This window comes from Pleurodeles waltl, chromosome 7, assembly GCF_031143425.1.
Source record: "Pleurodeles waltl isolate 20211129_DDA chromosome 7, aPleWal1.hap1.20221129, whole genome shotgun sequence".
Lineage (NCBI taxonomy): Eukaryota > Metazoa > Chordata > Amphibia > Caudata > Salamandridae > Pleurodeles > Pleurodeles waltl.
Window position 1 is genome coordinate 1,254,703,386 of NC_090446.1, and position 26,940 is coordinate 1,254,730,325.

General features: G+C 42.6%; 1 protein-coding gene across 5 annotated transcripts in view; it reads right to left on the reverse strand.

The window, feature by feature from the left end:
* The window catches only part of LOC138246140 (myosin-16-like), an 838,653-nt gene that overhangs the window by 49,224 nt on the left and 762,489 nt on the right, over window positions 1-26,940 (reverse strand). For all 5 annotated transcript variants that reach the window (XM_069200412.1, XM_069200413.1, XM_069200414.1 and 2 more), the window contains 4 exons: window positions 24,537-24,640; window positions 22,507-22,699; window positions 19,606-19,809; window positions 1,994-2,119 (listed from right to left, as the gene is read on the reverse strand). In XM_069200412.1, coding sequence (XP_069056513.1) covers window positions 1,994-2,119; window positions 19,606-19,809; window positions 22,507-22,699; window positions 24,537-24,640 — 627 coding nt within the window. The remainder of the gene's footprint in view (window positions 1-1,993; window positions 2,120-19,605; window positions 19,810-22,506; window positions 22,700-24,536; window positions 24,641-26,940) is intronic.

Here is a 26,940-nt window from a genome sequence, read left to right on the forward strand (position 1 = left end):
TTTTTGTCACAGAGAGTCTTTTGTTACTGTGCAGTTCATAAATTACAATCGTAATATAGCACAGTGACCTATGAACTGTCATCAAAGAGCAGCATGAAAACTGCATGGTATAGATTAGAACGTTATGTTTTTTGCCTAGGCTTTTACTATCTCAATGTTGCTAAAATGGGTTCATTTGGATAGAAGTGCATATTAATTAGTAAAGCCAACAGCCACCACTGTGGCGTGTTTTACATCTTTAGTTTGTGCTTCTTCATCCCAAACCCTCATGACATGCGATATTTACACCATGCCAGTCTCATTCTCTTATGTAAGATTTCCTATCGCCTGACTTACAACTGTATGATTCATTGTCTCTGTATAATGTGTGTCTGACACCCTACACAGATGTGAGTAGTGCTATAAAACAAATCAAATACACGTGAGACGTGCTATGGAGATATGAGGGTCGCGATTGTCACATTTTACCGAAGGAATCAACAGAGAAGGATGTCTTTGGAAAGGCCTCAAAATAGATTGCCACTCTGGGAGCTACAGAGCTAAAGGCAGCCCTGGCCATATCTACTAAGATATGAAGCTGTTATTCTTTCCACCTGCGCTGGCACACTTTAGGTTGTCCTGCATCAATCCACAAAGCCTTACACAATCGTGCAAGGGTGAATGCACGTCAAGAATAGATTTTGTAATGGAAGGAGCATATTCCAGTACAAAAAACTATAATTTAATACTTCTCTCACCTTGCATGTGTGCTGTAGAGTGCACATGTAAAGCTGGAAAACTGCGGAGGCTGTTAAAAGCTACTCTAATTGTATGTCTGCCTAGATGGGCGTGTCCCTATCTAGACAAGTTAATAAATAGGGTTTTTCATCAATACCCATGGCTCTGTGCATGAGACCACAAATGGCACACCCATTTGATGCTAAGAGGTGCATGGAGCTGCCTTGCATTACCTCAAGAACCTTTCTAACCTACAAGAAAATCCCACCGTAACACTCTGCACTGTGTTTGTGACACTTTTCTGATGCAAACCTTGGACAAAGAGTTAGTAAATCTAGCTGCACATATGCTCTCATTTTAAAACTACTTTTCGTGACGGAACAAATGTTAAATTGCTTAAATTTCATGGGAACGTGCACTGTCTGAAGTGATCTGCACGTTCTAAAATGTTTACCTGCGACCAGGATAATACCACGAACTTCCAAAGCTCAACGACACAAGCCAAAAATTCACAGAAACGTAACACATAAACGGACAATATTGTCTCACGACACAGCCGTTGCATCGGTATATTGCATATAGATAAACTGAGAAAAATGTAAATGCATGTGAAAAAAGGTCGCCCTGCTCCATTTGATTAAATACATTTCAATATAGTCTCGTTTTGTTCTACTCAGTTTAAGCCCAAAGAAACTTGTGCATCAAGGTGGTATCATGGCATTAACACAGACAACAGCTTTACCTTCGAGATGTGGATGAACACAAGGCTTTAAAATGTGGCTATAAACGGAACTCATTAATAAGACGTGACAGAGGGTGTGTTTTTATGTATTACCAGTAGGTGGCAGACATCGGCCATAGTATTTGTTACTTAGGTTATGAAGACTACACTTTTTCTATGAAGCACCAGTATCTATCTTCCTGGTTTAATTGCCAAACATACTGCAAATCAATAACATTAACTAAGGAAGAACAGCCTTTTCGCAGTACACAGCAGCCGTTTGCTCTGACAGGTAATTAACTATCTGTCAGGCTCTCAGTTTATGGTTTTCTCTGGACACTTAATTCTCCACCTTATGCTTCCTGGAGAAAATCGTTTGGACAAGAAAATCAGTCCTGTGAAAAACTGGTATCCTTATTATAGAGTACGACGCTATGTTAAATGTAGTCAACATTTTCCCTAGTGTGTTATTTGACTTAAGCAGTTTATAACTGCAGTTTCCAGGTCAGATATTATTGAGCTCTTTAATCGATCATTTCTCAACACTGCACTCACCTCAGAAACAGCCTTTTTGATTCGTTCATCCGAGGTCCGAAATTCATTGAGCAGCTCCTCGTTATCCGTGGCTAATTGTTGGAGATCTGCTTCCAGCTTCCGTTTCACAGCAGTCAGTGACTGAAACTACAGGCACAAAATGGACGTGTTAGCTATGTTTGTGTTTGTGACAATATTCTATTTTACGCAGACTCATGTTGATCCAGACAAAGGTGTCCTTCTATATAGGTAAATGAGTGAAGATTGTTCTCTAACAATACTCACAGGAGCATTAGATTTTCACACAAAACCCACGTCAATGGAATAAAATGTTCTTGAATCACAAACTAGTAGAGGGTGGTCCAAAGATACAGTCAGGCCACCCGGGTGAATACTTCCTCAAGTGCGATCATCGATACTTCAACAACTAATACGAGTGCTGCATCGAGTGTGGCTGGAACTAAGGGTTCCACAAAGTTCGTGAAATTTAATGAAAATGTCACAAAATGATACAAAATTACACTTAAATGCAATAAAAAATGAAAAATGCCTCTTTTTGCAAATCTTCCCCATTTTCTTGAACTGATACTTGTGCTTTTTGACTGGGTGCACTAAGACTCTGCTAGCCAAGTCTGAGTGCATGTGGTTTCATCCCTAAAACATGTTGAAATAGCCGTACTTCTAACTGGCATATTTAATTTACCTGTAAGTCCCTAGTTTATGGTACAAAGTGTACCCAAGTTAAATCTCACTAGTGCACTTGAGCACCCATTGCGCCAGCCACTAGTGATGGGGGAAACATGCCTGGAGGCCAGCCTCTGTAGCCCGTCTGTGCAGTTTGAAAACTGCAAAACTGACCTCTCAAAATAAACCCTTTTTTGACAGGCCTAAACCCTCCTTTTAAATATTAATAAGTCACCACTGACTAGGCCCTAATGTACATAAGGCCGGATGAATGGTATTTAAAAGTAGGATGTATAAACGTTTAATGTTAAACATGTCATTACAGTCACAAGGCCCGAAAAGTTACTTTGATTGTGGCAGCGTTTGCTGTTCCATAAGAAAGCACTGGGATAAAATATAAAGGGCCTATTTACAAGTGTGGTGGTCCAAGGACCGCCACACTCGTGTTGACAGTTGGACTGCTGCACTTAGGGCGGTCCGACTGTCCAATTACAATTCTGGCAGACGGACCCACTAGGGGCCGCAGTCCCCGCTGGGAACCTGGTTCCCAATGGCATGATGGCAGTCAGAGTTGTACCCAACCAGGGCAGCACTGAACTCAGTGCGGCCTGGCTGATTATGGCTCCACTCCCTGCCAGCCTTTCTTTGGCGGTTTCGCTGACATGGAAAGGCTGGTGGCGAGGATGTGCTGGAGCCACAGGGAGGCCCCTGCGCTGACCATGCCCATTGCATGGGCAGTGCAGAGGTCCCCCTGCCCAGCACCATCAGAATGCTTTGCAGACTGTGCATTCCGAGGGTGCTGGTCAGCCCCCGCCGTGCTACGAGATAGCACTTGGCTCATGTAATGGAGCAACATGCTATCTCATAGCACTGTTCCTGCTGGTCTGACTGGCGGGAGCACTCTATTGCAATGTTCTCACGGTCAGACAGGTGGGAATATTTTAATATGGCAGGGGTGGAAAGCCACCGCCATGGCGGTGGCGTCCTCCTTGCAAGTATGGCGGTCCCGCTGTGGGACTGCCAAACTCGTAATGAGGCCATCAATTTGGCATTGTTATCTAGAAAACACCTACAAAGTTCATTCTTGGGCTTATGTAAATCGTTATTAAAGGCCTGATTAACTGGCAAGGTCAGATTTGTAATAAATATTTTGAAAAATGTACTTTTAGAAAGTCACTTCTTCCCTGCCTAGAGCCTCTAGAAGCCCATTTGCATGAGTTTTCAACTGTCCCCAAGAGCTGAATATGACTCTTGATGAGGTGTGAACTTGCTCCCAGAACTTTGAAAAAGCTCTTGGGTGTGGGGAGGTGTTCTGTTCCTATGGCAGGGTGACTGTTAGAAATGGGATCTCTAGTTGGCAGAGGTATACACCCTTGTCCAAGTAGGGACCACAATCCTAGTCAGGGTAAGTCACACTCTCTGGTAGCTTGGCACTGAGCAGTCAGGCTTAACTTAGAATACAGTGTGTAAAGTATCTGTGCAATACATCATACAGTAACACAATGAAAATCCCACAAAAATACACCACATAGGTTTAGAAAAATAGGTAATATTTATCTGAATAAATAAGGTCAAAACGACAAAGATCCAATAAGCACAAGTTGAAATATCACTTTTGCAAACTTTAGAAGAGTTTTAATACTTGAAAATAAACAATTGTCTATTTGTTACACACAATACCTAGTATGTGTCAAAATTAACGATGCATGGAGACTGCAGAGGAGGAGATGCATAGCAACATAAGGTAGTGTGTCAAATTCTCTGATGCAGCACAGATGATGCATCGTTTGTTTCCATGCTGCAAGGGATTTGCATCGTTTTTCAGTGTGCAGTCTTGGTTCCTCACTGTGATGCAGGGTATTTTGACGTACAGGGACGATGCAGGGAAAAATCCTTGATGTGCTGGAAGAGGGCATGGGCTCTGCATTGATCCGGTAGGCAATGTGTCAAACTTTCCGTGGCAAGGCAGGTGCTGCATCGAATTTCCACTCAGGAAGTCGGGTTGTGTCGTTCCGGTCGGCTGTGCGGCGATTCCTTGGTTGCAAGACAGGCTTTGTGTTGTTTCTGGCAGGCGTTGCAGCGATTTTCAATGCACAAGGAATTTCTTTGAAGAGGTGAAGTCTTTTTGGCCCTGAGACTTCAGAAAATAGGAGGCAAGCTCAATCCAAGCCCTTGAAGAGCACTTTTGGGAAAAGCAGAGTCTTTCTCAGCAAAGTCAGAGGCCAGCAGAGCACAAGGGTAAATGCAGAGCAGCAGTCCTTCTGAGCAAACCAGTCCAGATGAGTCCTTTGGGCAGCCAGGCAGTTCCTCTTGACAGGGTGCAGGTGTAGGTCCAGCAGTGTCTGAGTTGGTGGGGTCAGAGACCCAGTTTATATACCCAAAAATACCTTTGAAGTGGGGAGACTTCAAAGAGTGGTTTTGAAGTGCACAAGTTCCCCTTTCAGTGTAGTCCTGTCTGTCAGGGTCCCAGTAGGGGGTCTGGCAGTCCATTGTGTGAGGGCAGGCCACTAGCCTTTGAAATGTAAGTGTCAGGCCCTCCACCCTTCCAGCCCAGGAAAGCCCATTCAATATGCAGAACAGTGCAGGTGTGACTGAGTGTCTTGTGTTTGTGGTTGTCTGGGTGATATGCACAAGGGTGATGTCAACCAGCCCAGCACAGACAATGATTGGAGACAGGCTGTAAGGCACAGTTGGTTTTTAAGTGCAGAAAAATGCTCACTTGCTAAACATTGCATTTCTAAAATAGTAATATGAAATCCAACTTCACCAATAAGTAGGATTTTCTATTACCATTCTGGCTATACTAAATATGACCTGGTTACCTCTTTCAGATTAGAATCTACCACTTAAAAAGTATATCAGGGCAGACCTAATGTGAGTCTATGAAAGGAGCAGGCCTCACATTAGTGAAAAACGAATTTAGGAGTTTTTCACTACCAGAACATATAAAACGTGTGCATGTCCTGCCTTTTACCTACACAGCACCCAGCTTTATGAGTTACCTAGGGCCTACCTTAGGGGTGACCTATATACAGAAAAAGGGGAGTTTAAGGCTTGGCAAGTACTTTTAAATGCCAAGTCGAATGGCAGTAAAACTGCACACACAGGTCTTGCACTGGCAGGCCTGAGACATTGTTAAGGGGCTACTTAGGTGGGTGGCACAATCAATGCTGCAGACCCACTAGTAGCATCTGATTTACAGGCCCTGGGCACATGTAGTGCACTTTAGTAGGGACTTGTAAGTAAATCAAATATGCCAGCTGGGGATGAACAAATGTTACCATGTTTTAGGGACAGAGCATGTGCACTACAGCACTGGTTAGCAGTGGTAAAGTGTGCAGAGTCCCAAAACCAGCAAAAACAGTGTCAAAAAAATGGTGTGAGTCAGGCATAAAGTTGGGGGATGACCACCCTAGGGCTGTCAGGGCTAACAGTGACCATCAGGGCTGTGTCCAGGAACTTAACTTCAAAGAGGCCTATCTTGTCAGAGGCAGATGTAGCTCAAATCTAAGCTTGTTCCCACTTTTGTCTCTCTAGTCAGGCAGGGATCAATCCCAGTGGGAGAAGAGATGCCCCCTTGGAGCCCTGTTTGACTGCAGTGCAATCTTGCAGAGTTTTAGAAATGTGAGCTCCAAAAAAGTGACTAACTCTAAATGTAGAAAACTTCATCTAGCGAAGGCACCAAAGGTATCCTGCCAGTAAGGAACCTTCCTTGGGCACACATTTTGGTATTTCTCCTGCTTGCACCTTTCCTGCCAGGAGTAAATTGTTTCACCAGAACCTCATTCTGTGGCTCTACTTTCTTGTGGACCAATGTCAGTCACAGCTTACTGCCTTGCCCCACTGAGGATTTTGTATTTCCATTTCAGGGACTGAATCAGAAGGTAAAACTTCCAACCTAACAGAATGAACATTGTTTCTCTGTGTTTCATCACAGTTGACCTTAAAAATTGCCTAGAACCCTATCAAACACAATTAGATGCCCACAGTTAACACTAAAGACTTTTTGAAGCTATTTTTATGTAAAACTTTAAAAGTTCAAATCTCCAGTTCCCGTAGTTGGATTTTTGTCATTTTGATGTTATTCAATTATTCTCTATCTTCATAAATTGGAGTGGGATTTTTATTGTGTTGTGTTTTTGACTTTTTAGATGTTTTGGTACTTTCAAATGCTTAACACATTTTCGCAGGTTAAGCCTGTCTGCTCTCTGCCATAGCTGCAAGCGCTTGAGCTCAGGTTTAAATTACTGAAACCTTTACTGAGCCTTAAAAGAAAAGTGATATTATTACATTACATTATTATATTTTGCAATGGCAAGGCCATCCTCTCAGACACAGTGGCACCAACTAAAAAGCTTTTAAAATGTCCTCTTTATTAGCAATCTGTGGGAACTTGTGTGTTGCACTTACTGACAACAGAGATGATAGGAAGGTCACAAATAGTGATTAATAGCTTCTTCATCAGGTTAGACATCAAGTTAGGCATCAGGAGGGTCCAGATCATAACTGTCTTTAAACACCTGCACTATTTCACTATGTTAAGTTGCATATCAATTGAAATATGTATGCCTTTAATTTTGCACAGAAGGTCCTCACACATATGTTGGAAATCCAAACCTTCCCCTTTGGTGGACCATCCTCAAAATTTCTACCCCTTTTCATGTTGCAACAGCAATGGCTAGTAACATCAGATTTTCATTCACTTCTGCCTCAATTTCACAGAGTTTTGGTCTTAGGATTTGCTTCTATTTCTCATTTAAAGCCCACAAATTATATGCTGGAGCATCACAAATATCTCCACACCTTTCAGGAGCATATGATCCAGATCTCCTTGCTGCAGCTTCTAGATTACAGAAGGTGCTCTAATATTCACAGTAGAGGGGGATGATCAGTAAAACATTTAAGATAAACAAATGCTACAGAGCCATAGTGGGACGGGCATGCCGAGACATGTGCCACTCGTATCAAGCTATACCTGAGACCTAATAAGGATGAAACTTGTCCTGGCTTGCTTGTATTCCGGTTCAGGGAGCTTGGGATGGACTGTTCCCAGTGGAGCAGGATCACAACTGATTTTCATGTGGCTGGGTATGAACTGAGGTGGTATGGTGTGCAAAATAATAGTGGACTGTGATGCTGCTCCCTAGTAATTACCAGTGGCCGAGATTGATTCAAGCATTCCATTTATGTCTTTTTTTGTATTTTTGTAGAAGACGAATCTTGCATAGTTTCAAGACAAACAAAAAATCCCTGTGCATAAACAAAGTGTAGGGAGCTGGGTCCTGGTTGTTGCGCCCCCCCCCACACACACACTTTTTGCCTGGTTTTTAGATGCACTTTCAACTGAAGGTTCTTGCTAACCAGGTCCCCAGTGCCAGTGTTCCTATCCTCAAACAAGACACCTGGTCACTTGATCCCCAAGTGACCAGGCCCTTCAGCCCCTATACATCCCAAGTAAATGGTACCCCTGGTACATAGGGTATGGGTACTGAAGAGGGCCCTCAGAACTGCACCACAACTTGTGCCACTCTGAAGGACCCACCTTATGTAGACTGCCATTGCAGGCTGCATGACAAGGTCCTCCCAAAATTGAAAACATGACACGGCACACACCCTGTGTGCCATGTCCCCTAAATACTGCATGCATTATATGTAAATCACCCCTTTAGCAGGCCTTAGATCCCTAAGGCAGGGTGCATCATATTACATGCACCCCCTGGTATGCCGTTGTCAATTCTCAGACATAGTAATTGCACAAGAATGCCATTTTAAAGGCATGTGCTGGACACTGTTCATTACATGTTCCCCAGCTACATGATTCCTTCTCTGAATCCTGGGTTGTTTGGTATCATATCAGAATAATAAACTCTCAATGACCCTAATGATGGATTTATTAAAAATTGCACTCAGAGGGCACCTTAAAGGTGACCTCTGAAAAACTACCCACTCCCAGTGTGTTGACTGACTAGTCCTGACCAGTTCAGCCACCACAGACCTGTTTCTGCCCCACCTAAGGTGTAAGCCAGTGCTCTCAAGGGCCTGAGACAAAAACTTGCACTGGGCATAGGTGCGACCTCCTCTCCTAGGTAGGATGAATATTCCAAGGTGGGTGGTCAAAGGCCAAGCCGTCATTGTAATGCGACTCAGGTCTCTTCAGATGGTGGAGATGACCAACCCCCCTGTACTGACCCCATTGTTGGTGGCAGCATAGGTGGGAGAATTAGTTTAATTAGGAGGAGTGCCTACTTCATGCCAGTCCCACCCCTAAGGTGGATGAGCTGAAGTGGACACTACTTTTTAAATTCCTACATCTTGTTTATAAGGAATTAGGCCACTAAGGAAGTGGTCATAAGAAGGTGGTCAGCCCATTGGCTACTGCCTGGCAATCCCTGTAATTCCCTTAGATTGAGTATTTAGGTGGCACCCCTGAACCCTGGAATTGAGATCCTGACAACCTATGAAGAAGAAGGACAAAAAAGAGTTGCCCCCGCAGAAGAAGAGGAAAAAGAAGCAGCTGAACTGCTACCAACCCTTCCGGCCTGTCTGCTGACCTCAGTGGGTGCTGCTCAAAAAACTCATCCTGCAGCTGCAGCTTCAAGTCTGCCTGCCTTCGAGTTAGACTCAAATTAGCAGCAGAGCTGCTCAGCAACAAAGTATCCAACAAGGACTCTGCAGCCTCGAGACCCAACACCTGAAGTGACCTCTGCAACCGACGACCTTGACCCAGTAAGAAGCCCACCAACGGTGCCAGCAGGGCTCCCCAGCTTTTCTGAGCCTGAGTCCACCAGAGTGTCACGTCTCCTGGACTCATCCAAGTCACCTGCAACCCCTACATGCAGGCCCTCTTTCCAATAGCCTGGTGGTGAGAGGAAACCCGACACCTACAGCAATCACTGCATCCGTCGCCCCAGGCACAAACTGAGGAGGGCCACCAATGCCAACTACATCCTCCAGCTCCCTTGAGCTCAAGCCCACCTTGGTTGACCACCTGCTGGACTCCCCCGATGGTGCCTACAGCCTCAGAACCCCCTGACCATGAGTACTCCTGGACAGTGAAACCCAATGCCAAAGGACAACCCTGCATCCTGCGCCCCTGAGGACAAGGACAAACGGTGCACCTACCTTCCTGAACATCTCAAGCCTTCGACCTACCTGCTTGTGAACCCTGACTGGCTTCCTAGCCAGAGCCTGCAGCCAGTCTTCAAGAGGACCAAACTCACATAGGAAACCTTGGGCACACAATGCCTTACTGCACCTCTGTACCCAGCCGCCCCAGTGCCGCACGGTGTGACCTGTGGGTGTTGTCCTGATCAGTGCCCAGTACCTATCCTAACTCCCTGAGATTGGCATCGTAAGTCATTGTTAACCCTGTGTTTGCTGACCTTTGTTTTTCTTCATAGGATAACATTGAGAGAACTCGGAAAATTGTACTTTCTGTTTTTGAAACTGCAACATTTTTATGCTTAAAAGTCTACTTACCTGATTACGAAGTTCTTGGGTTTGAAACATATAAAAAAAGAACTGTTATTTTTCTAAATTGGTCTTGGATTTATTAATTGAGTATTTGTCTCATTTATTACCTCTGTGAGTACAATAAGTGCTTAGCACTGCCCTCTGATAAGCCTAACTTCTCGCCCACACTACCACAAATAGAGCATTAGTCCTATCTACTTTTGCCTCTGCAGTACCAATTGGGGATCCACTGTACTTTCTTCACAGTGTACTTCATTTTAGTGTACTATATAGAGGGTTAGCTTCCTACACAAGGGCATCGCCAATCTTGCAGATATCAGCATGGGTTTGTAAAACATAAGAAGATGGTCAAGATAAGGACCAAATGCAGCCTGTGTGCTAAAGTGAAAGATTAAACTAGTAGAATCAATTGCTTACTGTAATGCAATAATCCACTGTTCCCTTCAGCTGCCAAATATGTTGGCTGTGATAATATCCTATTTAGATGCATATTAGAGTGGATATCAAATGGGTACATATGGTGTTATGTATGATGTGGGTATATGATCATTTTACAGCAGCAGTCCATCCTTAAGGGTGCATCCCTGACAGCCTCGGACCTGGGAGCATCAGTTCTAAGCCTTGAAGTGCCCAGGGCTGAGAGTCAATCAGTGACTCCTCGACACAGAGTGGGGTGTGATGAGCAGTCTCACTGACCCCATCCTACTCTGTGACAAGAAAGAGACTGCTGTCTCGTCTCCTCTCATTGGCTAAATCAAGATCAGCCAGTAGGAGGAAGTGGCAGTCCTTATCCTACAGGAACCAGAAGAGGCTTCCAATCTAAGATCACAACTGCATTGATTATGTTGTTTTTTTTAAATGTTTAGTGCGTGAGTACATGTGTGTATGTATGTGTATTTGTGCTGTGAATAGGTGTGTGCATGTGTATGTGTTTGTGAACGATGGATATATGTGTGCATGTTTGGAATGCTTGGGGGTAGGTAAGTGTACATGTAGATGAGTGAGTGGATGTTTGTGTGTGTGGCCTGCAAGTCCCTCCTCTGCTCGAATTACCATCCACCACTGATGTTGGGAAGGAGCAATCAACAGGTAACTCTAGGATATATAAAGATGGCAAAATTCATGAATTTAATGCAGCATGTAGGAAAGTGCCTCTTTTAGACATCAACACCCCCACGTTTTGCCTACTGGTACTGATGCTCTTGATTAGAAGTGCACTGGGACCCTGCTAACCAAGCCCTAACAACTACACAAGTGTTGATTGTAACCCAATTGGCAAGGACTTTAGCACCCTTGTAAGGCCTTGGTAAATGGTACACTTGATACCCAGGGCATGGGTACTAAAGAGGGACCCTAAGGGCTGCAGCATGTACTATGCCACCCAAAGGGCCTCACACTCAAACTGCTGGCAGGCTATAATTGCAGTATGCATGAAATGGTGCAAGCCATTCTGAAAACACATTACCAGCTCCCTGTGTGCAACACCCAAATACACTGCATGTACTATATGTAAGTCACCTCAACAGCTGGCCCTTAGGGCAGGCAGGGTGCAGAATACTACATGTGAGGGTACATCTGCACTAGCAGATATGTCCATGTGATGCCTAGTTCTATTTCTAGCCATTGCAAGTTTTCAGGAAGCCATTTGAGTACATGTACTGGCCATTACTAGTTATCCAGTGACATAATAGTTTCACTGAAAGTAATTTATTGGGACATGCACCCAGAGGGCACCTTAGAGGTACCCAATGTAGCCCTACCAGTCTTTTACTGTGTTGGCTGACTGGTATCTTCCAGCCTGCCACCACAGAGGGGTTTTTGGTTCCCTGCAAGGGAGAACCCACACTCTGAGAGGCCAGGAACAATGCCTGCTCAGCAGAAAGTGTTTTCATCTCGTCCATAGGATGGCTAGCTGTTATAAATGGGGTCTTTGGTTGACAGTCAGGTTACCCCCTGTTCAAGCAAGGACCCTCACTCCAGACAGGGTAAAAGAGAATCACCCTCAGCTAACTGCCGCTTACCCCCTTGGTAGCTTGGCAGAGCAGTAGGCTTAACTTCAGAGTGCTAGGTGTAAAGTATTTGTACCAACACACACAGTAACTTAATGAAAACACTACAAAATCACACAACACCAGTTTAGAAAAATAGGAAATATTTATCTAAACAAAACAAGACCAAAACGACAAAAATCCACCATGCACAAGTCAAGTTATTAATAAAAATGCATAAAGAGTCTTCAAGTAGTTTTAAACACACACTAGCGCTGCTAGAGTGAAAATGTACCTGGTGTGCGTCAAAAATAACCCGGAAGGGGCAGGTTTGCATAAAAAATAACTCCGCACGGCTGTACGTGAGTCAGAAATCCAGCTGCACGATGATCCAAAATCCGCGCAGCGCAGGTTGTGATCTCGCAGCCTCCGTCAGTGAAGCTGTGCGTCGTTTCTCCTGCTCCGTGCGTCGATTCTTCGGTCGCGTTTCCTGCGAGCGACGTTTTCTCAGCTGCGGAGCCAGCAGTGTGTCGTTTTTTCTGCCGCAGATCGGAGTCGCGTCAATCTTTTCCCTGCACGTCGCTCTGTGCGTGGATTTTCTTGTCTTAAGGCTGCCAGCTTCTCCTTTCAGGGTCCCAGGAACTGGATGGGCACCACAGAGCAGAGTAAGAGTCTCTCCAGAGATTCCAGGTGCTGGCAGAGAGAAGTCTTTGCTGTCCCTGAGACTTCAAACAACAGGAGGCAAGCTCTAGATCAAGCCCTTGGAGATTTCTTCTCAAGATGGAAGGCACACAAAGTCCAGTCTTTGCCCTGTTACTCTGGCAGAAGCAGCAACTGCAGGATAGCTCCACAAAGCACAGTCACAGGCAGGGCAGCTCTTCTTCCTCAGCTATTCAGCTCTTCTCCAGGCAGAGGTTCCTCTTGGTTCCAGAAGTGTTTCTAAAGTCTGTGGTTTTGGGTGCCTTTCTTATACCCAATTTCTCCTTTGAAGTAAGCCTACTTCAAAGTAAAGTCTCTTTTGAATGTGAAATCCTGCCTTGCCCAGGCCAGGCCCCAGACACTCACCAGGGGGTTGGAGACTGCTTTGTGTGAGGGCAGGCACAGCCCTTTCAGGTGTAAGTGACCACTTCTCCCCTCCCTCCTAGCACAGATGGCTCATCAGGAAATGCAGACTACACCCCAGCTCCTTTTGTGTCACTGTCTAGTGTGAGGTGCAACCAGCCCAACTGTCAAACTGACCCAGACAGGGAATCCACAAACAGGCAGAGTCACAAAAATGGTATAAGCTTAAATTCAACTTTACAAAAAGTTGTATTTTTAAATTGTGAGCTCAGAGACCCCTAACTCCACATGTCCATCCGCTCCCAAAGGGAATCTACACTTTAATCAGATTTAAAGGTAGCCCCCATGTTAACCTATGAGAGGGACAGGCCTTGCAACAGTGAAAAACTAATTTAGCAATATTTGACTGTCAGGACATATAAAACACATTACTATATGTCCTACCTTAACCATACACTGTACTCTGCCCTTATGGTTACCTAGGGCCTACCTTAGGGGTGCCTTACATGTAAGAAAAGGGAAGGTTTGGGCCTGGCAAGTGGGTACACTTGCCAAGTCGAATTTACAGTTAAAACTGCACACACAGACACTGCAGTGGCAGGTCTGAGACATGATTACAGAGCTACGTATGTGGGTGGCACAAACAGTGCTGCAGGCCCACTAGTAGCATTTGATTTACAGGCCCTGGCACCTCTAGTGTACCTTACTAGGGACTTACTAGTAAATCAAATATGCCAATCATGGATAAACCAATCAACATTACAATTTACACACAGAGCATATGCACTTTAACACTGGTTAGCAGTGGTAAAGGGCTCAGAGTTCAAAAGCCAACGGCAACAGGTCAGAAAAAATAGGGGGCAGGAGGCAAAAAGACTGGGGATGACCCTGCATAAGCAAAAAAGTCCAACACTAGCAATTTAGCATATCAAATCCTCTGCCACCTTTGACATGCATCCCTGGATTCCCCATAGACCTGGGGAAAGCTAACCCTGCCTTGGGGTCCATTTGCACCAGAGCAGGTAGGAAATTAGTTATTCAGGAGGCATGTTTCACCCACAGGCTGGCCACACCCCTAGGATGGGCTACCTGAAGTGAACAGCCTGAGAAGAGTTTCACCATCTTGATGTTGGTGAAATAGGGATTTCTGGGTCAGGGTTATGCCCACTCCCCAAAGGAAGTGGTTGTGTAGGGGGCATAGATGCCCTAGTGGTAGCAAGCCCATTGGCTACCACCTCGTACTCCCCCATATGCCCCTAAATTGAGTATTTTGGGGATCCGCAACACCACGCCCATAGATTCAACTTCCTGAAAACCGAAGAAGAGACAACACCAAGAGAACCAGCAACCTGTACAGAATCTGGCACCAAACCCTTCCTTGCTGATTGCTCCTTAAAACTTGCAAAGACCCAACTCGTCCTGAGGCTGTGCATCCTCCTTAACATTTTGGAGGACTGTCCAGCACTTTGACAGCCAGCTATCATCTCCCTCGGGGTGGAGAAGCCATCTTCTTGAATCTGCAGGCCCCCGCCACATCTGCCCAGTTCACCTTGTTGCTGGCCATCTGACACACCAAGGGAGCACCGCTTCAGGAGGAGGAATTCATGGTTCTAAGAGGTGACCCCTAGCTCTCTGCCGAGTTTTGAGATGCTATGTCCCCCCCTAATAGCCCTCCTTCACAAATACTCTGAGTACCGGAGCACTTGCACCACTAGGGTTGTTTCGCATCCAGCCCAGACCCCACTGCCTTGGAAACCTTCCTGCACTTCGAAGTTCACCTGAACAACTGAAGGGCATCAGAACAACTGAGAGTGGCCCTACTGTCTTGTTTTTCTCCCCTCTGCAGATCGACTGACTGTGGCAGTCTCAAACACAAGTGACCACTAAGCCAGGACTCTCTGTACCTGAGCCCCACAACCTTGGTCCACAGCTCCTGACTACGTCCCCTTCCCCTAGAGGTCCCGGTGACTTGAGCCTCCCTTTGAGTTCATCCAGACTTGTCCCCACATCCCCTACCGCAACCTCTCTTTCAGGTCCCCATTGATTTTAACTGTGCAGTGCTTAAGGAAAGGCTACCATTCTAACCAGCACCTCTGCATCTGGACATGCCAGGGTAGGTAAAGTGAAACTGCTGATGGCACTTTGAACCTTGCCCTCCTAGCACTTTAAGTCCCAAAGGGCACCTCTGAACTCTTTGCAAGTACCTGTTTGCTATGTGTGTTTTTCTTCCATATGATAATATTGTAGTGTTAGAGGTGCATGCTTCAAAACTGTTATTTGAGCTATTTTTCTATTTGCTTTAGATTGATATTCCCACTATTCTAAAGATCTTGGTGTCTAAATTCCTGTAAAAAATTGCTTTAGTTTTATAAATTGGTCTTGGATTTCTTATTGAGCATGTGAACCATTTATTGACTGTGTGTACATCAAATGCTTCACACTCCCCTTTGATAAGCCTAGGCTGCTCGACCACACTACCACAACTAGAACACTTGGAATTATAAAGTAAGTCCTGTAACCCAATAAGGGTTGTGCAGAATTTTTTGCACTGTGCCCTTGCATTGGCACCACTACATAAAAAATCAGCTTCCTATACCGCACTGACCAGATAAGTTCTTGTCCCATTTCCCAGGTTCAGACATTCTGGGTCTTTCTATAAAGATCAAAACATTACTGCCACTGACAAAAGACTTAAAACCCTGAGAAATGTATGTCTTGTTCTAATCTTAGCTTTGATCCTGTGACATTATCAACTGTATAGTTCAACCTCAAACCACTTTCCTATAATTCTCTGGTGATGTTGTTTGAGGTTGATCTTTTGTTTATGTGGACTATGACTAATTACGCATAGGCCCTGGTTAATTCTGACCCACACATAAACCCCTGTTTTTATGTCGAGCTTAGCAGCGTGCAAGCGCCGCTCTTTGACCTGTTGTAATCTCTGTGGGCTTTACCCATGCCCATCTCACGCCCATCACTTTAATTTGTTCCCGGGTCTGCCTTTCAAAATTCCCTTGAATTCCTAAGTAAATGCTTTACCTTTGTCCCACCAGGAGGCTGTTTTGCTACGCCTTGCAGATTGACCCTGTTATCTAGATTCTTGCACGATGGGCCAGATACCTTAAAGTGGCGCACAATTGTTTTATTTTACCTCGCTGCTGCGCACTGTGTGGCCGTATGTTGTTTTTTCCTCTTCCTTGTTTTGGGCATGCCTCTGTTTATTTGGGGTGTCTGCGCACAAAGGCTACAAGCTGGATGGGGGTTCTTTTTAATTTATTTCATGCATTTTTTTTAAAAGGATCAAATGACACAAACTCTATCGGAGGAGCGCTGAAGTTTCATGTAGTGCAACCTCGATCAGAGGAGCACTTTACATGTGGACTACTTTACAAGTTTAGCAGTTGAAAAATATACAAACTGGAGCATTTACAAAAGAAATAAACACGGAAATCCTCAAAGCGACACTCCCAGCTCAGCGGGAGAGCTGATACTACAGTATTCACTGCACTCAGAAACTCACCCCATAATGCTTTGTGGGGCATTTCTTTTTCAAAACATTTTTGCTAATAACTCAACCTGTGGTGGTCCTAAGACAATGGGGCCATCACTAAACCATCCAGAAAGACACACTCTTGCTATCTAGGGACCCCCAAAACAGTAACCTCTCCCTCCATTCAATGTATTTTTAAGCTCTCTCATGGCTGGAACTTTTGTTTTACAGCTGAGAGTAGTTTGTGTTTTAAGGGCCTTGTTTGTAATAGTATCGTAGTAAGCCTGCTAGGCTTGAAAATGTGTAAGGCACTACACCCTATAGGGGCCTCTTATATGGTTACACTGCATTACTTTCTGCCATTCTGTTTTCACGTCATTGTGCCTTCTAAGGGCTGACTATATAGTTACATGGCCATGTTTCTTACAAATGCTAATTTTATTTTGGTGTCCCCTATGGGCTGTTCTGAGCATTACAATTAGGGCTTTCGGTTTCATGGTATTTATTTTTTAACATTTCTGTCTCTATTTACCCATATTTATTTTTTGGCCATCTTATCAGTATTTATCCATTTTTATTTTGGGTCCTGTTAATAAATGAAGATGTAAAATGCTATATTTCCACATTTATTTAACTAATAAACGTGCACTGATACTTTGATGCCTGTTGTGCTTTAGCAAATTAAGCAGCCAGCTCTAACATAACAATACACTTGCAGGTAAATATGAGCATTATACTACAAATGCATGTTGACATATGTTGCTATGTAAGGAAATCTCATCTTGTTTCTAACTCTCCATGCCATCTATCTGTGCAGCAGTTGGCTTAGAACTGATGAAAACAGCATGGAAAGTCACTCAAAAGAAGACAACAATTTCTGTATTTTTCAATTTTTAAAAATAAATATAGACAGGAAACACTTTGTTTTCTGTCTGTATTTGTCTGTAAATATCTGTAAAAATGGAAAACAGGGAGCCTTAAATACAATCAAGATATTACCATATTCGCTGCACTCATAAAATTGCCCCATAATGGTTTGTGGGGCATTCTTTTTACAGACATTTTTTGCCCATAACTCACTGTGTGGTGGTCCTAGGACAATAGAACCACCATTAAAATGTTCAGCACAACGTGCTCTTTCTGTCTAGATCATCTCTGGGTTCTCACGCTATGTTGGGGTGACCCCAAAATAGTAACCTCACCCACCATTCAGTATCTTTTTAAGCTCTCTCATGGCTGGAGATTTTGTTTTACATCTGGGAGTAGTTTGTGTTTTAAGTGCCTTATTTGTAATAGTATTGAAATAGGTCTGTTGGCCCAAAAAATTGTAAGGCACTACTCTCACTAGGGGCTACATATATAGTTACTCTGCATTACTTTCTGCTTTTCTGTTTTCATGTTGTTATGCCCTCTGGGGGATGGGTATATAATTACTGAACCATGCTTCTCACAAATGCTATTTTTATAGCGCCCTCTAGGTGCTGTTCTGGGCATTACAGTCAAGATACTACAAAATTTGCTGCACTTGATTTGTGGGGCATTCCTTTAACGAAACATTTTTTATCATAACTCACAGAAAGACCTGCTTTTTTCTGTCTGGGTCATCTCAGAGTCCCCACACTAGGTTGGGGGGGACCCTAAAATAATAATAATAATAAAAAAAATAAAAAAAATAATGGCAATATTTTTTGCTGCAGATAGAGGAAGAAGGTAAATGGAAGTGCTTTAGTTATATGCAGGGCAACTGGAATTATGTGCAGAGAGGACCACATTTTGCAGCAGGGTTGACCAATTTATGTGGCAAGAAAAGTCCAGTTATGCATTTACAATGCCAATAGCTCTAACTAAACCAAATGCAAGACCTACTGCATAGCAAATGCTAGTTTTGCATGGATTAGAAATTTGAGTTGTTATTTAACGCATCCAATAATTACTGGATTTGTTACATAACCCATCCATGGTTAACTTTCGGCATGTCAAACCTGCTGAAATTTAAATGGGGGAACCTATACTGTATTTACCTATCATGTGTATTTTGGTGCACATGTATCAAAATCTGCATGTTATTCCCCAACAATTTGTAATAGGTGGTATTTATCGCAATTGATAAATAACATAGCCCATGGTATCATTATTTATCATGTGTGACAACTACCACCTATATGAGTAATTAGGGCCAAAGTATCAAGATACTGCCTGAGCACTTAAATATGCAATAGAAATAGGCCCACTCTTTTCAAAGGCTTAAAAGTAATCGAACATTTGTTGAGGGGCTTGTAAAATATCCTTTAGGTTGGCCAGGTAAGTTATATGAAGGCACTGCGCTGGGGACTTCTGAGTGGTGCACCATTATTCTGCACAGCAGTAGTTTGTTGTACCTTTTTTCCTAAAATCAATGCGCACTACCCAAATGTAGGTGCTTTTCAGTGGACCACTTTGGAGTCAGATCCAATAGATTCTGCCTTGAACCACTATCCAACTAATTATTAGAAAGATCATATTATGGGCTAAACCATTTACCCTATGCAGTCAACCATCAGTGAAGTGACGCAGTGAGTTAAACGCTTGCCAGTGACAGCCGCTGTGATCCGCAGGGCAAAGGTTAGAATCTTTACAAAGCAAATCCTGGCCTGCATCTTTCAGAGGTTGTTAAACTGACTTTACTGTTCATTAACTCGAGTCACAGTAACTCCTACTATTTAAAGCGCTTAGAAATAGTAGAATCGTGGTATTATAAGCTAAACAAAAAGTATTGTAAAAGCCAATTCTTTTAATTCATTGACACCATTGTGTTTTCAACTACTTATTTGGGTTGATCTCCCTGGCAATTATGACAGTATTATTAATATTTATCGTCCTTTTCTGGGGTGGAAATAGGGCCAAACTTTACAATTTAGGTAGTTTTGGACAAAGAATTGTATATCACGCAGCACTACCTGGTTATTGAGGTCATTGAATTTTTCCGTGGTGTCTAGTAATTCCTGCTCTTGTGTCCTTCGGGACCGCTCAGAGGCTTCCAACGCGGTCCGCGTCTCCTCCACTTCTGAGACCATCAGGTTGCAGCGCCTCTCCAGCAGACTGCACTGCTCTCGCATGTCCTCCTGATTTCGGGAATCTTCCTCCACCTGTGTCTGCAGATCCTGAGAAGAGATGAATGAGGCATTCAGGTAATAATGAACAGACTACTCAAGTTATATTCACAGAATGATAGATAACAAGACTCCAAGTTCCTGTTTATTGTTAAACTAACATGGTCTGGACTTGCTACAAATGATGGTCTTTTAGCGGTGACGGGAGAACAACATTTGGTACCCATGGTGTCTTTTTTTCTAATTGGACATTTACGCCCTCATTATGGAAGTTGTTGGACTGGCCGTGCGGTGCTTAGCGTGAGATTCTTGCCGACGAAGATTTTGCACGTGTAAATAAAGTTTACAAATGGGAAAAAATATGAAGTTCTGCATGACAAGCTGAAAACGCATTTCCCACTTTGTAAAGTTGCCTTGAGAAGAGAACCCAGGGCACAGTACACGTTGTGTAAAGATGACCCGAAAATGCTATGTAAATTGGGTGAATCCCAACAGAGCTCTTCGCCGTTATGCAAATTATGTGAATCCCAATCCAGCTACGCAAAGTAAGTGAATTCCAACATTACTTTACAAATTAGGTGAATCTCAGCACAGCCATTCATACTAGATGAATCCCAACACAGCTTTAACAGAATGTTAAACAATATTCGCCCATTGTAATAAGAACTCCGAAAAACAGGGGGTACAATAATAGCAGACAATGCATCCATATTTTCCATTTTCACAGTAGGTAGGAGGAAAGGAAAGACTTTTAAGTGAAATATTTTCAAAAGCTAGAATATGTATTTTCTTTATATCTCTCACTCTCAACACAAGGCAGATGGATTCCGCATACTCAGACTGCAAAGTAGGGAAAAGTAAACCAGGTGTAAACTAGAAGTGTATGTGAATGGCAAACATTTACTTGAATATTTTCTAAAACAGGTAAGGATTTACATGTAAAATTGAGATCCCTGTGAACCAGGTAAACATCTGGCAAAGCCAAGGCAATATTAATTTCCATAAATATGAACATCCCATACCGGTTGAAAAATAAATTGCCTTTGTGATTTTGTCTCTAAGGGTCCCGTCACCCCATGTATTTTTTCATTTTCAGCAAACACACGTTTATTTATCAGAAGGAAGCCAACCTAGGAAACACATGAAAGGAATTGGGAAAAGCCAGACACAGAGAGTGATGCTTGAGAACGAGGCCTCCTGTAATCTTTGCCTGTTGTGAGTACTGTTTGGCTAAATATGCGAATAAATACTAGCAATGCACATAAACATTTGGGGCTGAAAAGCAACATCTGTGGTGCCACATGATATTTTAAAAAAACAAGGCTTTATTTTCAAGGCTATTCTAATTAGTGATAATAGCAGTAGTAACGTTTTCATCATTACTACAGCTATTGGCATTAATTTATGGCTACATTTAGAATTCGTCATGTTAGTAAAAATGGACAGCCCGATCAGAAGTGTGCTTCTACCTGTTTCCTTGGGTTTCCCGGACCAGCTAGTGAAATAGCACAAAACTACAAAAAATAGGTTATAAAGTGTACAAAAATGGTTAAAAAACATTTGCACTTGTTTTCACCATTATAACACTGATCAGAATATTAAGCACAGAAACGTGGTTATTATCCGTAAAAATGAACTTTGCACCAGATAGCGTTTGTGCTGCATTATCCACGGCTTGGAAGTTGCTGTTTTAGTGTGTGATTTTTAGGTGAAATTACCTTATTACTATAAATGTAATAACTCTTGAGTACTTCTTTTTTACATATGCTTGTCAACATCGTTTCATATTTATTTATTTTTGTTACTTTGAATTTTTCTCCAGATATTCCCGTTTTCTTGCATCTTTTATTTGTAATTCCTTTTTTTTATCCTTATGGGCTGTTACCTTTTTAATCCCTTTATTCCCCTCCCGTTCTATTTTTTCTCTCCTTCATCCTGTTACTGTCTGACTCTTTTCTTTTGTATGGTCTAGCTTGACAGTGCAGCTGTCTCCAGACAATTATGTGAGCATCACTAGAGAGGTTCTTTGGCTTCGCCGACTCGTTGGGAGTCTGGAGGACATGTTTTAATTGGGCAGACGTAGTGTGCTTCCATAGAAAGTGCTAGCCATCCACACAGCTCTGATCATTTCATTTATTCAGTTGCAGAAGTTGGAACTTTCAGCAGCACACCTATGACATTGGAACGCCAGTAAAGCACCTTAGATAAATAGATGATTTATAGTTTTTCTCTGGCAGCAGCACAGCTGGGAGGAGGGCAGTAAATAACCTACATGGATTGTTAGGTCTGGTTTGACAATACAACTGTCACTTGACGTTTTAACCTATACCAATATTATGCTACAGTTCTGCCAAACAAATATATATTCTCATGCTATTTACTTGTAATGCTTCACATTACCATACAACTTTTCTGTAGAAGCCAGATCTATTGGCCTTGCCAGTGCTTGTTTTGATTGGTTTTCTTCCCTGTTTTCCTTCAATTTTCTGAGAGAGCCCCTGTGCCCTCCTTTCTTACACTTCACTCTTCTTCTAGTTCCCTTTTGGTTTACGTTTTCATGGCCCCAGTCTATCACGATTCCCCTTTTGTGTATTTTGTTTCCGAAATTTGGAATACGTTCATTGTTTTTACAGTAGAAATAATAATTAATAGGAGAAACATTTCGAATGTTGGCGCAATAACCACATTTTTTCCCCTCGTTGATAGGACACTGAATGCCACATGATGCTCATCTTCTTTCAACGGTACCTTCACTTGCTGCTGTAGTTTTTTCACCAGCTTTACCAGCTCTGCGTTGTTTTTATTTGAAAGTTCTAGCTGTATTTCCAGCTCATTGACATCATTTTCTAGTTTCTTCTTGGCGCGCACTGAATCTGTCCGCCCTTTCACCTCTGCATCCAAGCTGGCTTGTAAAGAATCAATTGCACGCTGGTGGTTCTTTCTGTGCAAGCATAAGATGAAAATGTTATAAAGTCCACATAGACATTTCTATATAGGAGGGCATTCTGAAAAATGTATTCAAAATGTAAAAGCAGACAGCGCGCCAGATGAAAGAAATAGTGATTTAGGGCCATATGTACGAACACATTTTCCCATAGACACAGAATGGGCAAAACTGCTTGCTACATCTGGCCCATAATTCCTTCCTAAATGCATACATCCAGGATGTCTTACCATATGTTTGCCATAAACTGACCTGTTGAATGAATAATGAACACATCGACGTAAGATATATTTATAAACGGGGCAGTGCAAACAAAATTAAATGGTGGTTGATGGTTTATTAAACCCCAAAAAAGAACAGTGGCATGCCAAAATAGCAGAGCTATTGTTGATTCCTACACGATTGTCCACCCTGCTGAGAATGAAGACCTTCTCTGGCAGTGCAGAGAGAATTTCTTGAACATGCTCACAAAAGCATTTCACTGGACGCCCTAACATAAAAATGTCTGTGTGGACAAAGATCGTTTATGGATCAACAGGCTGTTTTTGAAACCATTTTGACTACACATTTAGGCTCTGCAATGGCAGGCCTGAGACATGTTTAAAGAGCTACTGAAGTGAGTGGCTAAATCAGTGCTGCAGTCCCACCAGCAGCATTTAATTTACAGGTAGTGCACATTATTTGGGACATATAAGTAAATTAAATATGCCAATTGTGGATAAGTCAGCGTTATCATGTTTTAGCACTGGGTGGCAGTGGTAAAGTGTACAGACTCTCAAAGCCAGCAAAAACGAAGTCAGCAAAACAGGACTTCTGAAGGTAAAAAGTCAGGGGAAACCACACCAAGGATGCCAGATCTGACAGTATATGAATATTTTTTTCTATAGAGCAAATGCACTTGTCATTGCAGCGCTTTCAAACTGCAGCCCAGCCGCAGTGATGATATTTTTGTCATATATGAGACTGTAAATAAATACTGCAGCCCACATATGAAATTTAACTTCCATGCCCTCTACCACGTTTTTACAGGTCAGTTAAATAAACCAATCAGGAAACTACAATGAACAATATGTTTTACGGGGAAAGCATATGCAGTATACTACTTTTTTAGAAGTGGTAGAGCACAACAAGACATAAAGTTAGCAATAGCAGACAGGAAAAAAGCCAGATCCAATTATTGCTAATACCAACATTGACACTGACCTGACATCAGATCAACAGGATTCTAGTGTTTATCCTTACTACCCTCAGCCTGTCATAGTTGTCTTCTGGTTATTGTGAAATGCAACTGCACCAGTGGCATTTACTATGGCTTTTCCTAATAGGAGAGGAACACCAACAGGATATTTATAGTGTTCCGGGCAGGATGATATATTCTTGGAAATGAGCTGTCATAAAAACCCTATTTTCAAAGGGCCTTATTGGTTCCGTGTTTGAACTACATTCAAAGTAAAACTGCTTTGCCACTACTACAGAAACTTGGTTGTGAAATGTAGTTCTCACTGCCAAAGCAGAATTGAGTCCGACACGCCACAGAAACTTCAAAGCAACCAACGTCTATGTTCTGACTTCCAGATTCATGGACATGCATCATTACACCAAGGCAGCCCTAATGCCCTGGAACTTCATCATAGCATTCTATACATATTAGTGTTCCTAAAGGCTTCACAGGCGTTCCTTGTCCTACATCTGAAAAGCTGGGCCACAGCTTCTCAATTCTTCTTGAGGGCCCCAAAAGTACAGATGATTTGGTTTGTGCATGAACAGTGTAGGTTCCATATACAAATAAAGGCCTAACCAACTTGTGTCGTTTTCATTTCCAAACAATACTCACCGTGTTGCATCAAACTCCTCTTCTTTTTCCTGAAGTCTACGGTCGATTTCAGACTTTACTTGAGTCAATTCCAACTGCAACCGTACAACTTTACTTTCTTCTGCCTGTAAATTGGTCATGAACAAAGAATTACATTTTTTCACAGATTTGTCGAAAAGCAAAATACATTGATTTATATTTCTCTGAAGCTAATTAGTCACTGTATCCCTCATGAACTCAAACCAAAAACATACTGTACAGCAATTACAGTTGTCACCTTGTGCCAAAGTTTCATCACTCCTATCTAATCTCAAAGCCCGTCATTAGGATCTGTTCAAAATGCGAAGCTCATTCCTTGTAGACACCAGACGGTGCATTCGATGTATTATAGACTTAAATCTATGGCTCGATACGGGATGACAGCCCTTTATTATGGTATGAAATGTTTGCTATTCTAATATTATACGTACATACACACATCTATTACATTTCAAATACAGTTTACCATAACATAAGATAATTCGCTTTCAGCAACGTTTTCGTCAAAACTAACAGTTACCACATATGACATAAAGCAAGGCAGTCCCCTTGGCAGTGCCAAAGCTTCTATTTGGTTCTAGTAAGTCTAGAAAACATAATATTTTATTTGCTAAAACATAGATAAGTATGGCGACGGGAGAGGGCACGCTTTTATTACAGGATCCTGGTACCCGTGGAAAAAGCATATCTTGACAAAGTGGTTATTTTGCTGTCCAGCAGCTGATATAGTCATAAATGGGTTTTAGTGGAATAAATCTTAAATCTCCACAACGAATAGCAGGTTAAGTGGAATCCAGCAGCCCTCCGGGAGGTACAGAGACTTCTTATCTTTATGCTGCACCTCTGTTGATGCAGCTCTTTTTAAACAGCTCTGCGTGGCTCTTTAATGTTCCCTTCTCGATGAGAGCAATCTTGTCTGAAAGTACTAAGATGTTATTTCATCTCCCAGGTCAACCAGCGAGGGATCTTTTCAAATTAAAGTAATATTGAGGATAGATTAAGCTTGAGCTAATGGTGGCTTATTAAACACAGAAAACTAATAAAACGTTAATTCGTTGTTAATACATTGCTCATGACTGCACATTTGCTTGTAATTATGTATGCATGTACAGATATTTGTAGGTATTTCTACTCTCACAGCACAAACCAATATGGGAAATTGCGCGCTGAAGGGCAGTTGTGCGCTAACAATATGAAACTGTTAGCAAGTAGGGGAGGGTGGGGTCCTTCACACTGCCTGCTGGCAAAGAGGATGGGGGAAGCCACGCAGGATTGGCAGATATGTTCCTTGAAGAGAAGGGCCTTCAGTTTGGAGAAGCAGGTCTGATTTTGCTGGCATTTTATTGGTGAACGTTTTCAAATAAAGGACATGTTTTGCACTTGCTTAGGCCTTTAACAGAATAGAATACTACACGTGACGTGCTTTTTAAGGGAGACTGGTAGTGTGATGACTACACCTCCTAGGCTGTAGAAGGCACAAAGCTCGAATAGGTGGTGTAAAATCTGTTTCTATAAGGTAGGGCTCGGTGTTACGGAGATTGAACAGTGGCTATATGCTGTTTGTGTGCATTTCCTGCACTTTGTTTTAAAGAAATGTTTATTCCAATGGTGTACCTGAGTGACTGCATTTTCAATGAAATGTGGTGGTAATCCCTCCAAATCCATGTGGATTAGCCCATCATGACCCATGCTTCGTTGATGCTTCTGATGAACTTGGCCTTCACTGGTGCCATTTTCAGAAATTTCTCGAGAGATCTCTACTGGATTAGGGTAGAATAGGTTGAGGCAGTCTTTTATTCAACTGTTACGACATCAGTTGACTTTTAATGTCTTCACTGGCCAATAATACACCCAGAAAATTCAGGTGAAGACTGAAGATGATGAAATGGAAAATTGATACAATTGGGCTACTTCATATGGCTGATACCTACTGAGATCAGGAGGGGTTCAACTGGACAAATTAGTGCCTATTAGAGAGGCCAAATCCCTCACAGGTATCACAGATGACTTTAGTTTTATAAAGAAACTGAAAAGATTGTTAATTGAGTCAGTGCTGCTTGGATGAGACACCTGAGTATTACTATAGCTCAATAATGACCTATCAAGGTCCATGAAAGGCCGAATAGTTGTAACCTTCTTAAACATGCTCATCTTCCTCTTCTCCAGAAAGAACACAATTATGAGACCCTAGTTTATCACACTTTCACATTGTCAGAGGAAATATTTGGTCTGTCTGGACCTGCAAAGATACTCAACTGGTCAAGGCACCCATTGCTCCTTCAAGAAGAAAGCAACATGATATTCTCGAGGACTGGGATTATCTTCCTTGTACCATAAATGTGGTGAGGAATAGCGTATTTCATTCAGATCTATGGCTAAACAGGGC